Genomic DNA, 15,468 nt, shown 5'->3' with positions numbered 1-15,468 from the left:
CAGAGATCACTGTTCCCGATGAGAGGGAACAGAAGATCTCTGTCATGTCACTAGGCAGAGCAGGGAAATGCCTTGTTTACATAGGCATCTCCCCATTCTGCCTCTCCTTGCCACGATCGCGGGCCACCGGCGGACATCGAGTCCGTGCATGCCCGCTATCCTGCTTTTGCAGGCTGACTTACAGGTACATCAGTTTGCACAGGAGTGCCATTCTGCTGACGTATACCGATCGGCAAGTGGTTAATAAAAAAAAAGACAAGTGTTCTTGAAATATTCTTTATTCTATATAGGTGAGAACGGTGCTACTTTAGACCCATAGTGCTGGGAGTGGCTAATGTATGACTGTACTAAGAGAAACAGAAGGGGGATATATAGAGACATACAAAAACAAAAGAGGACAATCACAGAGGGGTTGTTTTACCTAAACCGAAGAGTGCAAAATCTGGTTCATTTGTGTATGGTAGCCAATCAGCTTCTAATTTCAGCTTGTTCAATTAAGCTTAGACAAAAAAACTGGAAGCTGATTGGTTTCTATGCAGAGCTGCACCAGATTTTATACTCTTCAGTTTTAGTAAATCAACCCTAGTGAGTTCATGTAGGGCTGGGGAAAAAATCGATTTGAATCTTAAATCGAGTTGAGAGGTCAAATCAATTCAACATTTCAACAAATCGATTTTTTTAGATTTTTTTTTTCACCAGGACCGGAGCGGTCCAGAGTTTAGGCGAGGCTGGACGCCGTGGACTAGGCCGAAGCCATGGCCTCACCTAAAAACTCCTGCCCGCAGCTCCTCAGGGCCGGCGCGCTTTTCAAAAAAAAAAACTTCATTCGAATCGTAAATCGAGTTTTTTTTTTTTTAAATCGCAGATTTTTTTTTTTGAGAAAATCGCCCAGCTCTAAGTTCATGTATAGTAAATGTCCCAGCTATAATGATATGGAGCATAATTGGTCTAGCCCAGGGGTGTCCAAACTTTTTTCAAAGAGGGCCAGATTTGATGAAGTGAAGATGCGTGAGGGCCGACCATTTTGCCTGACATTCTTTAAACCATTAAAATTTGGTCTAAATGTGTTCGTTCGAGCACTCATACACGGCCCAACAAGATTTTCTTTGCCTTTGTTGCTGTGTGTGAGTAAAGAGATAAGCTCAGGCATATTACCGTATAAACGTGAGTATAAGTCGAATTTTTCAGCCCTTTTTTTTGGGCTGAAAGTGCCCCCCTCGACTTATACTCGAGTCATCTCTGTCTGTCTGCATGATCAGCGTGTCATGCAGGCAGACGGCGACCGGCGTGTGATAATTGCTTCGGAGGCTATTCCAGCTTTCAAAAGCCACGCCTCCTGCTCGTCTGTGATAGGCTGAACAGCTGTCAGTGTACAGCCTATCACGGACATTCTCTCATCCTCGTCCGTGGTATGAGAATGAGAGAATGTCCGTGATAGGCTGACCGCTGACTGCTGAGTGTTCTGCCTATCACAGACGAGGAGGAGGCGCGGCTTTTGAACAGTGGAATGGCCGCCGAAGAGTATTATCACACGCTGATCGGAGGATGGAGATCGCCACAGGGAGGATGGAGATCGCCACAGGGAGGCTGCACAGGACACAGGTAGGCAACACAGGACACATGCACACAGGACACATGCACACAGGACACATACACATGTACAGGACACAGGACACATGCACAGGACACAGGGACACAGGACACATGTACAGGACACAGGGACACATACACATGTACAGGACACATGTACAGGACACAGGGACACATACACATGTACAGGACACAGGACACATGCACAGGACACAGAGACACAGGACACATGTACAGGACACAGCGACACATACACATGTACAGGACACATGTACAGGACACATACACATGTACAGGACACAGGGACACATACACATGTACAGGACACATGCACAGGACACATACACATGTACAGGACACATGCACAGGATACAGGTAGGCTGCACAGGTCACAGGGAGGCATGAAGGGGACGAGGGGACGGCGTGAAAAAACGACGGACGAGACTGCTAATGATGGGGCCCCAAAGGTGGTGACTTTTTTAGAGGAAGAGGGGGTGATGGATCTGGAGGACCACCACCCCCTACCCCAGAGCAACAGAATAGACAACAAAGACAAGGGAAAGACTCCAAGACACCAGACGACACCACGCACTCGAAGCCAGAGGAAATAGCCCCCGATGGGGATCCTCTAAGTCAGGACATGAAGGTCGTCAACCTTTCATCTTTTCCACTGGAACCCAAACATGTCAGCCTATTACAAAAGGGGATGTCTTTCTCCCCAGCTGAAAACATGGACGAGTTCACAGTGTATAAAGACATAGTCCTCTTTTTAAGAAAAGTCTTTTTTAGGTCACTTTATAAAAATGGTCAAGAACCGAATCAGATTGAGACAGAACCTCTGAATGAGGAGGACCAACTGGCCCTCGACATTTTGAACGCTCTGCTGGAGGAAAATAATGAAATTACAACCACTGAGGGTCCCACAAAACTAATAGCGGATCTGACAATCCGATCCAAGAGGATGCCATCATTAAGCAAGAATAGGTGGCTTTGCATGTTCCTTGATATGGTTCAGAGTGACCTTGGTAAGATCAACTGGACCCGGAAATGTAAAGACAATTTGACAGAAGACGAACGTAAAGCCTTAATGGACCTAAAAAAAGCCAGGAACATCATCTTCAAAAAAAGCGATAAAGGAGGGAATGTTGTCCTGATGGACGACAAATCCTATGAAGCAGAGGCCAAAAGACTATTAAGCAATTTGACTACTTATAAAAAACTAGACCATGACCCGTTCCCTGAGTTAGTTCAAAACCTAAATTTTAAACTACTCATGGCCAGGGAAGCAGGAATCCTGGATAAAAAGGAATATGAGCATCTAAGTGTAAGGGAGTTTAATATACCCACTTTCTATATAATCCCGAAAGTGCACAAATGTCCCAAAAGACCCCCGGGGAGGCCAATTGTCTCCGCCATTCAGGGGCCCCTGGAAAGAATAGGTGTCTACTTGGATTCCCTCCTTAAAGAAATAGTTGTAGGACTCAAATCCTACGTCCAAGACACACGACATGTATTGTCGAAAATAGCTGACTTACATGTTGGGGAGGGACTCTTACTTCTAGGCATTGATGTTGAGTCTCTCTATACCTCGATCCCGCATGATTGCGGGATCGAGGCAGTGAGATGGTTCCTGGAGTCTAGATACCCTGAATTTGGATCTCAAAACGAGTTCCTGATAGAACTGCTGGAGTTTGCCTTGATGAACAACTATTTTCAGTTTGCTACGCACTACTACCAGCAGGTCAGAGGGACTTCAATGGGAGCTGCGTGGGCACCGTCATACGCGTGCCTCCACCTGGGACGATGGGAGGAGGAGGACGTGTATACCTCAGCCATGTATGCAAAACATGTGCATACATGGCTGAGGTATATTGATGATGTATTGGTGGTATGGAGGGGCTCCCGGGAAGAGGCACATGTTTTCATTGAGCACCTAAACTCCAACGGTCGTAACATTCGTTTGACCCATATCATAGATGAAAAACGGATCCCTTTCCTCGATCTCCAGATTACCGTCGATGGGGACAAACTTAGCACCTGCACCTATCGTAAGACCACTGCAGCCAATACCCTGTTGAGGGCCGACAGCCATCATCCTCCATGGCTTAAAAACGGTATCCCGATTGGTCAGTTCCTAAGACTAAAAAGGAACTGTACCAAGAAAAGTGATCTTAGAAGGGAAAATATTGACTTGTACAAGCGTTTTAGGGAACGTGGATACTCACACGGTCAAATTAGAAAAGCTAGAGCAAAAGCAGCAAGTCGAGACAGGAAAAGCCTCCTCTCCCTGGACCCCAAGCCAGAGACCAAAGGTCGGTGTGACACAGGCCCAGTACGGATAATCACCACGTATGGATCCCAATGGGAGACCGTACGAGAAATCTTGGGGAAACACTGGAACATACTGACCAATGGCCCAGGTCTGAAAGAAATTGTGGGTGAATCACCAAACATGGTGGCCAGAAGGGCTAGAAATTTAGGTGACATCTTAATACATTCTGAATTCACCAAGGAGGCAAGCCCAACTTGGTTGTCAGAATATCCCAGAAGTAAGGGGATGTTCCCCTGTAACAGATGTCAAATCTGCCCATTCATAGATAGAACATCTACTTTTTATGATGCCAGAGGGGAGCATATGTATGAGATAAGAGATCTCATCAATTGCTCCACAAGCAAGGTCATCTATATGCTCACGTGTCCTTGCCCAAAAATGTATATTGGGAAAACCAAGAGGGCTTTGAGGACAAGGATAGGTGAGCATCTGAGAGAAATAAAGGGAGAGAAAGAGAGGGACCCCGAAAAAAGCCGTGAAAAACCTTTGGCAAGGCATTTTGCCCTCCACCATCGGGGAAAACCCGATGGATTGAAGGTGAAGGGCATCTATTCACTTAAACTACCCCCAAGAAGGGGTGATTTTAATCGGATCCTTCTACAGAAGGAAAAAAGATGGATCTATCTTTTGGGGTCTCTTGCCCCCCAGGGCCTTAACACTGAGTTGAACCTCCAAGTTTTTCTCGAGAGCTGAAAAAACCTCTCCCTCCCCCCCTTCCCCCCTTCCTTCCCCCACCCCCCCCATGCCCCGCTTGCCCCATCCCTTCCCCCCCCCCCTTCCCTCCCCACTTTCCACCCTCTATCCTTCCCCCCCCCCCCTCCCGTGAATGAGGGTGCATGTTGGTGTAAATCTTTAGGATACAGAATGGCTAAAAAATGATCATTTGAATAATTTAGAGAAGATTTGAATAAGATCTATATGTATTATTAGATAAATGAATCACCAGAATTCAAGTTACATCTGAAGTGCAATATTCCAGCGTGCTCTCATGAGTAAAACAAATGACTTTAGCCCTGTTCAAATTCCCTGGGATGTGGCCTTCTAACGGATGAAACTCAGGTGCCCTGCATGAATCTGTTTGGAAAAGCACAGAAAACTGAAATTCATTTGAATGTCTTTTGACACAGCTGTAATTGTGAGGTTGCAACAGGGGTTAATCCCCTTCAATAAAAGGAATGACTGGCCCCTACCCTCACTACGTCCAGACGAAGCTACGCCCATTGAAGGAAGCGAAACGCGTTGACGTCACAGCTGTCATGTGACGCCGACACACGTAACATCCCCCGTGCACGGGAAGTAATAGGAACAGCCATAAGATCAGCACAGTCTGCGCTCCATACCAACACGCTCAGCATGACCTGAACAGACGAGTGGTACCGGCTTTGTGGACGAAAGGCGGAATCTTTTGGGAGCTGTCTCTACGATCAGAGACATTGGATACACGGAGGTGTGAGTAAGCAGAGAGAGTGAATAAGACACCTAAGCAACCAACAGGAGCGGTAAGACGTCTACACATTATATAGCTTTGGTGCCTGCCCGTGGAACGAGACCTAATAAGGGATGAAATGAAAGCCGGGCAGACCTGTATATCAGTAAGTCTGCCGCTGCAGCAGTTACCATTTATTGACTCACAACAAACAGCTGATCAAGTTGCTCTCACTCACTACAGCCTGAACAGCCCACACCTTTGATTCACAAACATATCAGATACCACGCTGTATGGCTGAGATATCAGTGACTTGTCATAGCCAGTGCATCCCAGAGATTTGATAAAACCCCATCTGCGTGTATATTTTAGGAAGGCACCTTATTGCAGTTAGGGGTTTTGTATATCAAGAAACGGGATATATGCAATTGCAGGACAGTCCATCTATCTTCCCCCGGGGGTTCCCCGCAGGAAATCAGCACAGCACGGTGGAATTTTTCTTTGGCGAATGCCCAATCACACCTAATTTGAAATTTTTCCAAATTGATAATAATTCATACTGCTGTCCTCCTTCTTCTGCGGGTAAACGCTTATTAGTGATGTCCGGACATTTTGCTGTGTGTGTGTGTAAGAGGAGTGTTCAATCCTTGATCCATCCTCACAAGGAGAGTATGGCTGTGTTGTATGTTGACACGTTTATCTGTGCTTGTATGTAATTTTTATCACTCGGGTAACTCATCATAAGTATGAGACCCGTAAAGTCACTGTGCATGGAATTGTATTGTACCTGTAAACACATGATGGTTTATCGTAATCAAGAATAAATTTTGTAAACTTTTAACCAACTGAATTATAATTTCTGCTGCATAGGTAGCTACTTTTAAGTCGTGGTAGTGTTACTAGACTTGTGGTGTAAATACACAGGGAGGCATGCAGCTGCAGATGGGCATTGTTGACCCTCTGCATTTCTCACCCTCGTCTTATACTCGGGTCAATACGTTATTCCCTGTTTTTTGTGGTAATTAGCCTCGACTTATACTCAGATCGACTTATACTCGAGTATATACGGTATTTGGATATACCGTATTTATTGGCGTATAACATGCACCCACCATTGCCATGAATGCAGCACCCACCATTGCCATGAATGCAGCACCCACCATTGCCAGGAATGCAGCACCCACCATTGCCAGGAATGCAGCACTAACCATTGCCAGGAATGCAGACTCACCATTGCCAGGAATGCAGCACTAACCATTGCCAGGAATGCACTCACCATTGCCAGGAATGCAGCACCCACTGTTGCCATGAATGCAGCATCCACCATTGCCATCAGTGAACACTGATTGATGCCCATACATCTGCAGCCTTGGAGGGGACAGGGAGGGGGCGGGACGAGCGCCAAAAGATTACATACAGGATAATCTCCTGTTTATACGGCGGCTTCTTTAATAGAAAGGACTTCCTATTACAGAGGCCCCCCGTAAACAGGAAATTCTCCTCCTGTATGTACGACACTCATCCCGCTTCCTCCCTGTCCCCTCCAAGGCAGCCAGCATATATTTTTTTGTGGCCCTGGCGCTGGGAGATCGTCGGGGGCCACAAAAGATATATATATGTCCAAATAACCAGAGGGGCTGTTCAAAACCGGAACGCGGGCTGCAATGGGCCCACATGCTGGACTTTGGACACGCCTGGTCTAGCCTGTTACACACATTGAACAGAGCCAGAAAACACTAAGGGGATGATTTACTAAAACTGAAGTGTACAAAATCTGGTGTAGCTCTGTATAGATTCCAGGTTTTTTGTCATAGCTTAATTCAACAAGCTGAAGTTAGAAGCTGATTGGCTGCCATACAGAGCTGCACCAGATTTTGAACTCTCCATTTTTAGTAAATCAACCCCTAAGAATCACCTACAAAATCCTGGACTGATGAGCACCTATAACACTGGGGACCTCTGATGAGCGTCAAGATATGTTATGTAAGGAGTGACGTGTTAACATACAGTGATCTGACATGCTAACAGATGGCAGGTGACGTGTTCCATGTTCTGACACAATGACATGTATCAGCAATGCTGACAGAGTGATGTGTTGTGACAGTTCTGGCTTCTGGCTTTATTACTAGCGTTGTCATTGCTGTGTTAAGACACTGAGGAGCTTCGTATAGTTGGCATCTTTTCCACAATTCCGCTAATAGGCAGGTAGTGGGATCTTTGCTGTATATCGCTTCTACTTAGAAGACGAGAGAGCCTGTATATGGGGGCCACTGCAGGCTGCTTCATTACTCTGGAGGGCCAGTGAGAGACTGAATTCTGAGCTGGTTCCCATCAGGAACACTATCTGCATGGAGTTTTAAAGTCCATTTCACTCTAAGTCAGTGGCGGCCCGTCCATAGGGGGTATCACTACAGCCGGGTACTTTGTTCCCTCAGTGTGAAAGAACTTCAGGCAGGCTACAAAAAGATGGTTGCTGTGAGGACTAATCCTCTTGTGTTCAGTGGAGAGGGGAGGCCCCTCCCCTCTCCACTGAATACACAGAGAAAGCCAGGAACTAGCTGCTGCTGAAGGGGACAGAGACAGACTAGGCATGAAGGAGATGTAACAAGAGGAATGTAACATAGGGGACACTGATGTGAGGGGGACTCTGCTGCTGATGGGGACACAGATGTAAGGAGGGACTTCGCTGATGGAGACACAGATGTAAGTTGGGGCTCCGCTGATGAGGACACAGATGTAAGTTGGGGCTCCGCTGATGGGGACACAGATGTAAGGAGGGGCTCCGCTGATGGGGACACAGATGTAAGGAGGGGCGCCACTGATGGGGACACATATGTAAGGAGGACTCCGCTGCTGGGGACACAGATGTGAGGAGGGCTCCGCTGCTGGGGGCACCTTATGTAAGGAGGGGCTCTGCTGGGGGCACCTGATGTAAGGAGGGACTTCGCTGATGGGGACACAGATATAAGGAGGGACTCTGCTGATAGGGACACAGATGTGAGGAGGACTCCGCTGCTGGGGACACAGATGTGAGGAGGGCTCCGCTGCTGGGGGCACCTTATGTAAGGAGGGGCTCTACTGAGGGCACCTGATGTAAGGAGGAACTCTGCTGGGGGCACCTGATGTAAGGACAGACTCCGCTGGGGGCACCTAATGTAAGGACGGACTCCGCTGGGGGCACCTGATGTAAGGACGGACTCTGCTGGGGGCACCTGATGTAAGGAGGGACTCCGCTGGGGGCACCTGATGGCATCTGGTGGCAGGCGACGTGGCAGGTAATATGCTCAGGGCTCCCAATGATTCTACATTATGGTGAGTTGAATGATTTCATTTTATATTACAATGTAATAATAGAAATAATGCGCTTCAATCATCCTGGCACCATAACAACCGTGGTGCCGATGATTGAAGTGCTAACACCAGGTGTTTGGAGTATCTGCTGATTGTTAAACCTTCTGGAATACACATATTTCTATTGTGTAGGATCTGGGCCTGCTGTCCCTCCATCTCTCTCTCCCTCTCTCCCTCTCCCTCCATCCCTCGTTCATCTCCCTCCCTCTCCCTCCATCCCTCGTTCATCTCAGATGCTAACCATACCCCTTAGAGCCACACCCGTTTAAGTCACGCCCACTATTTTGCCCATTTTCGCCAAGTGGGAGGGGTCAAAAAGGAAGGGCGGGGTTCTGCGCCCCCCCCATCCTAAAACTTCACCAGCCGCCACTGCTCTAAGTTGAAAAAAATATGGAAGTGCAGGACAATGGTTCAAAAGTTAGCACTTCTGTCATGAAGCATTGGAGTCCTTGGTTCAGGTCCTGGCCAGGTTTCCTCCCAAACAACAAAGATGTGCAAGTGGGTTAATCACTTCAATACCGGGCACTTTTACCCCCTTCCTGCCCAGGCTAATTTTCAGCTTTTAGTACTGTCACACCTGTCACACTTTGAATGACAATTGCAAGTTGCTCTTAATTTCTGTTGTAAAACTTTGTAAATAAGTAATTTTTCTCCTTCACTGATGTGTGCTGATGAGGCTGCACTGACTGGCATTGATGAGGCGGCACCGATGAGCAGCCGTAATGGGCACTGATAGGCAGCAATGATGGGCACTGATAGGCAGCAATGATGGGCACTGATGGGCAGCACTGATAGGCGGCAATAATGGGCACTGATGGTTTGTTTGATCTCTGTTTATCACCTGAGGCCAGTCACTTCACTTGGTATATGTAAGACTTTACAAACACTAAGGTAACTACTTGCCGGCCAGCCGCCGTCATAATACGGCTCCCCTGCGCAAATCGGCATAGCTGTACAACGGGTGCTTTATGGGGTATAGGGGGCGCGTGAGCCCGCCGCGTGACGTAGAAGCTGATGCACAAGCCTGGCAGCAGACAGATCTCCGTTCTGTCAGGAGAGAGGAGACCGATCTGTTGTTCCTATTGATTAGGAACAACGATCAGTCTCCTCCTCCAGGCAGTCCCATCCCCCCAAAGTTGGAAACACTCCCTAGGACACATATTTAACCCCTTGATCACCCCCTAGTGTTAACCCTCTCCCTGCCAGTGACATTTATACAGTAATCAGTGGCTATTTTTAGCTATGATCGCTGTGTTAATGTCGACGGTCCCAAAAAAGTGTCAAAAGTTTTTTTGGGTGCAACGTCGCACGACCGCGTAATTGTCAGTTAAATCAACGCAGTGCCGTATTGCAAAAAATGGCCTGGCCAGGAAGGGGGTAAATCCTTGCGGGGCTAAAGTGGTTAAAGTGATATGTAAAGTGCTGTGCAACTGTTGGAGCTATATAAATCCTGTATAGTAATAATAATGTTTAACAAATATATAACAGTTTTTGCCAATTTCCAGGATTCACGTTACCATTTCACCTCAAAAATAACAGCTGCAGCCTTTATTATCAGGATACTTTCTCTTACTGTCACTGGAAATGCTTTTTTGAATTTTATGTGAACGTGTCTATTCCATCAATATACAGCAACATCCTAATAGTTGTGGGCTGTCAGTGTAGAGAAATTACCTGTAATTTGTAGGGGTCCTATTCTTCTCTCTATGGGCTGCCTCAGACTTGGATGTAGCACTCTGCACATGAACTCTGACCTCTGATCTTCTGGCAGTGTTGGGGTGAAGAGCAGACTGGCTGTACAGCTGTATGTGTTATCTGACTGTCTCTGGTGTTCAATGATTTCACTCTTGTATTTATTGTTATCAACAGCAAGAAATCTGTCTGTCCCCATCTCCTTCTTATTCCATTCCACAGTCAGATCCTCAGGGAAATATCCAGAAATGTTCACTTGTATTTTGGACGGAGTGTTGAGTTTTAGGTCAGATGAATTTAGTTCTCCAATCTGTGGACACCAAGGAAGATCTGGAAGGTAATCAAAATGATTAGTCCAAATAAAATAAATATTATAATAACAGAAACAAAGACATGTAATTATGTACATTTCAAGTAATGTATGCAGTCAGAGATATTATCTGGTTGTCCGGTAGGTGCTTCTCCTAATAACCCCTCAGAATGAGAAATTAAATGCTGCCTATATGTGTAAGAAGGTGGGGGAGGGGGTATCCCAAACCCTTTTTAGGCTGATTATTTTGCTATGTCTCAAATTTCACTATATGCAAAAGACATCCCCCTCCTGAGACATAGTTTCCATCTAGAATATGGCAACTTGCTAACTTGAGTAGATTCACAGGCAGTTTAACTCATTGGGAAGGCTCAGAAGTGGAATCCAGTGTTAGTTTATTGCAGCTGGGCACATACATAGGATGTCAATCTGGTCTATTGTGAAGGTCAAAAGACAAATGGTTACTGTTTAACCACTTCAGACCCGGAAGATTTTACCTCCGTAGCCTCCCTGGCTGTTTTCCTGAGTGTGGCTCGGGGTTAAATTTCAGTACCATTAGCGGTAACCCCGAGCCACACTCTGGATTGCATTGCAGGATCCTGGTGCAGTGTACTTACCTTGTCCCCTGGATCCTGCGATGTCCCCCTGCTGTGTCTGCGGGCTCTGTGCTCTGCCCGAAGCCTCTGTGTGCCGGACTTTGTTCCCTGCGAGCGTCGCGACGCACGGGGGGGCGGAGCCTGGCGGCAGATTAAAAAAAGTTTAAAAATCATAACACATACAGTACACTGTAATCTTACAGATTACATTACTGTATGAAATCATTTCACATTCCTTTTGTCCCCAGCGCTTTGTCCAATGCCCTGCATGCAGTTCTATATTATATATACAGTTCTTTCTGCCTGGAAACTGGAGATTGTCCATAGGAACCAAAAAGTGTCCCTTTACGTCAAAAGTGGCTTTAGACCAGCTAGAAAACAGCGATAGTAAATTAGAACACTTGCAGAATTTAGCGATAGTGATTTGTGGGGAAATGTATTTTATTATTATTATATTATTATTTTTTTTGATTATTTATATTTATTTATTATATTATAATTTATGATTTTGTGTTTTAAACTTCATCATACCCGGGATATCTACTAGACTCTTGTTTGGACAGATTTAAGTGTGTTATTAAGAATTACAGACCTACAATAAAAAACGCCAAATTTCCATGCAAAATAATTGTACCGCTTTCAGCACCTAAAATCCGACATAATCAGACCGCCAGGGAGGTTAACGACCAGGGAATTTTTTTGCGATACGGCACTGCGTCGCTTTAACTGACAATTGCGCGGTCGTGCTAAAGAAAATTGACGTCCTTTTTTTTCCACAAACAGAGCTTTCTTTTTTTGTTTTCAAACTTTTTATTAGGTACATATTGGTGGTACAAAATTTTTGACATGGGTCCAGTAAATTACAATATATTATAATCATTGGAAAATATGGAATATAGTAATACAAAAGCATAGAAGAATAATAGTTTCTTATATTTAATACATATAGTATACTAATAATCAGGCATTGATTTAAGTGTGGATTTAGTGTTTACTGAGTGGTATTGATTGAAGGTGGGTTTTTTAATGAGGTTTAAAAGGTGGTCAGAGTATATGAACCAGGGGTTCCATTTTTCTCAAGTAAATGAGTGGTGTTGTGTAGGGTGTGAAAATTTTTTTCCATGAGATAAATGTTATTAGATTTTAGTTGAATAATTGGTAGGTCTGAGGATTTCCAGTGAAGAGCTACAAGACAATGAATAGAGAAACAGATTGTATGAACTAGTCTTAGGTTGTGAATAGTTAAACCTGGAATTGGTGTGAATAATAAGCAGTTGGGGAGAGTAAGTTTTATGTTTTTTCTTGATATTCTAGAGGCGAATTTTTCAAGTCAAATTTGTCAAATAGAGCTTTCTTTTGGTGGTATTTGATCACCTCTGCGGTTTTTATTTTTTACGCTATAAACAAAAAAATACCGACAATTTTGAAAAAAAGCAATATTTTTTACTTTTTGCTATAATAAATATACCCCAAAACACATATAAAAAAAAAGAATTTCTTCCTCAGTTTAGGCCGATATGTATTCTTCTACATATTTTTGGTAAAAAAAAATGCAATAAGTGTATATTGATTGGTTTTCACAAAAGTTATAGCGTCTACAAAATAGCAGATAGAGTTATGGCAATTTTATTGTTAATTTGTTTTTATTAGTAACAGTGATCTGCGATTTTTATTGGGACTGCGACATTGTGACGGACAGATCGGACACTTTTGACACTATTTTGGGACCATTGGCATTTATACAGCAATCAGAGCTAAAAATATCCACTGATTGCTGTATAAATGACACTGGCAGGGAGGGGGTTAAACACTAGGGGGTGATCAAGGAGTTAAGTGTGTTCTAACTGTGGGGGGATGGGCTACCACTGACATGACAGAGATCACTGGTCCCGATGAGAGGGAACAGAAGATCTCTGTCTTGTCACTAGGCAGAACAGGGAAATGCCTTCTGCCCCTCCTCGCCTATATGTTTAAGAAGGTGGGGGAGGGGGAGGGGTATCCCAAACCCTTTTTAGGCTGATTATTTTGCTATGTCTCTGTCATGAACAGGTGTGACCAGAACCGTGTGATCTGCGACAGAGGACACCCAAACGTATATACGTGAAAATATAATAATTTATTAAAGAAAGTGAGTAATATAATACAACCAACTCCAATATGACACAGTGCAATAACCAACCACAGACAGAGACCCACAAACAACAACAGACAGATAAGTGCAATAAATGGGAAATACCAGGATCATAAACAATAGCCAGGCCAGGGTCATACACAGAAGATCAGCAGATGGACAGGGGATGTTCCAGAGACATAAACGTAAGCCAGGCCAAGGTCATACACAGGGAGATCGGCAGATGGGGTATGGAACACAGGACAGGGAGAGGATGGATGGGTCAGACTGCAGTCAGGGATGCAAGGTAACAGGTGGGACAGGATATGGACCGGGACAGGGAGACAGGATCAGGTTCAGGTTACAGGATCAGATCGCTAGCAGGTCAGGAGGCAATGAAGAAATCAAGGCAAACATGTGAATGCTTGCCGGGTATTTATAGGCCTGTGATTGGCCTCAAGTGACACCTGATTGTAGGAGGTACTGTCTGCTCCACACTGCCAGGATCCATCCGCTGGTGGACGCCAGTACTGCGGCCCAAAGATGACATAATATTAACAGGGAAAAGCTCTCCTGACAGTTCCAAACTGCCAGGAGACACCTGCTGGTGGACCTCAGTACTGCATGCCAAATAACAGGTATTACCAGCAGATGGAACATTTCCTGACAGTCTCAAATTTCACTATATGCAAAAGACACACCCCTCCCAAGACTCAGTTTCCATCTAGAATATGGCAACTTGCTGACTTGAGTAGATTCACAGGCAGTTTAACTCATTGGGAAGGCTCAGAAGTGGAATCCAGTGTTAGTTTATTGCAGCTGGGCACATACAGAGGATGTCAATCTGGTCTATTGTGAAGGTCAAAAGACAAATGCTTACCGTTTAAAAAAAAAAAAACAAGTGTTTTGAAATTTTCTTTATTCTATATAGGTGAGAACGGTGCTACTTTAGACCCATAGTGCTGGGAGTGGCTAATGTACGGCTGTACTAAGAGAAGAAGAGGGATACACAGGGGCATATAAAAACAGATAATAAAGCAGGACAATCACAATGGGGTCAATTTACGTAAACCGAAGAGTGCAAAATCTGGTGCAGTTGTGCATGGTAACCAATCAGCTTCTAACTTTAGCTTGTTCAATAAGCTTTGACAAAAAAACCTGGAAGCTGATTGGTTTCTATGCAGAGCTACACCAGATTTTGCACTCTCCAGTTTTAGTAAATCAACCCTAGTGAGTTCATGTATAGTAAATGTCCCAGCTATAATGATATGGAGCTTTATTGGTCTAGCCTGTTACACACATTGAACCAGAAAACACTAAGGGGGTTGATTTACTAAAACTGAAGGATACAAAATCTGGTGCAGCTCTGCATAAAAACCAATCAGCTCCCAGGTTTTTTGTCTAAGCTTAATTCAACAAGCTGAAGTTAGAAGCTGATTGGCTACCATACAGAGCTGCACCAGATTTTGAACTCCCCAGTTTTAGTAAATCAACCCCTAATGCCGCGTAGACACGAGCGGGTTTTCCGTCGGAAAAATCTTGGATGGTTTTTCTGACGGAATTCCGCTCAAGCTTGGCTTGCATACACACGGTCACACAAAAAGTTTGCTGAACTTACGACCGTCAAGAACGCGGTGACGTACAACACTACGACTAGCCGAGAAAATGAAGTTCAGTGCTTCTGAGCATGTGTCAAACTGTTTTCGAGCATGCATAGGAATTTTACGTGTCCGAATGTGTACAGACGATCAGAATTTCCAATCTTTTTCCGACCAAAAAATAGAGAACATGCTCTCAATTAGGGATGAGCTTCGAGTTTGAGTCGAACCGTCGCCGAATAGCGAACAATTTGGGGTGTACGCGGCAAATTCGAAAGCCGCGGAACACCCTTTAAAAGTCTATGGGAGAAATCAAAAGTGCTAATTTTAAAGGCTTATATGCATGGTATTGTCATAAAAAGTGTTTGGGGGCCTGGGTCCTGCCCCAGGGGACATGGATTAATGCAAAAAAAGTTTTAAAAATGGCTGTTTTTTTGGGAGCAGTAATTTTAATAATGCTTAA

At 44.8% G+C, this 15,468-nt stretch overlaps 1 protein-coding gene across 1 annotated transcript in view; it reads right to left on the bottom strand.

Moving 5' to 3' along the window:
• Positions 1 to 15,468, bottom strand: part of LOC141147985 (uncharacterized) — a 691,676-nt gene that overhangs the window by 2,371 nt on the left and 673,837 nt on the right. The window contains exon 20 of the mRNA XM_073635140.1: positions 10,374 to 10,721. Coding sequence (XP_073491241.1) covers positions 10,374 to 10,721 — 348 coding nt within the window. The remainder of the gene's footprint in view (positions 1 to 10,373; positions 10,722 to 15,468) is intronic.

Source organism: Aquarana catesbeiana, linkage group LG06, assembly GCF_042186555.1.
Source record: "Aquarana catesbeiana isolate 2022-GZ linkage group LG06, ASM4218655v1, whole genome shotgun sequence".
Taxonomy (NCBI): domain Eukaryota; kingdom Metazoa; phylum Chordata; class Amphibia; order Anura; family Ranidae; genus Aquarana; species Aquarana catesbeiana.
Note: the sequence above shows the minus strand (reverse complement) of the source record. Positions and strands in the feature narration are given on the sequence as shown.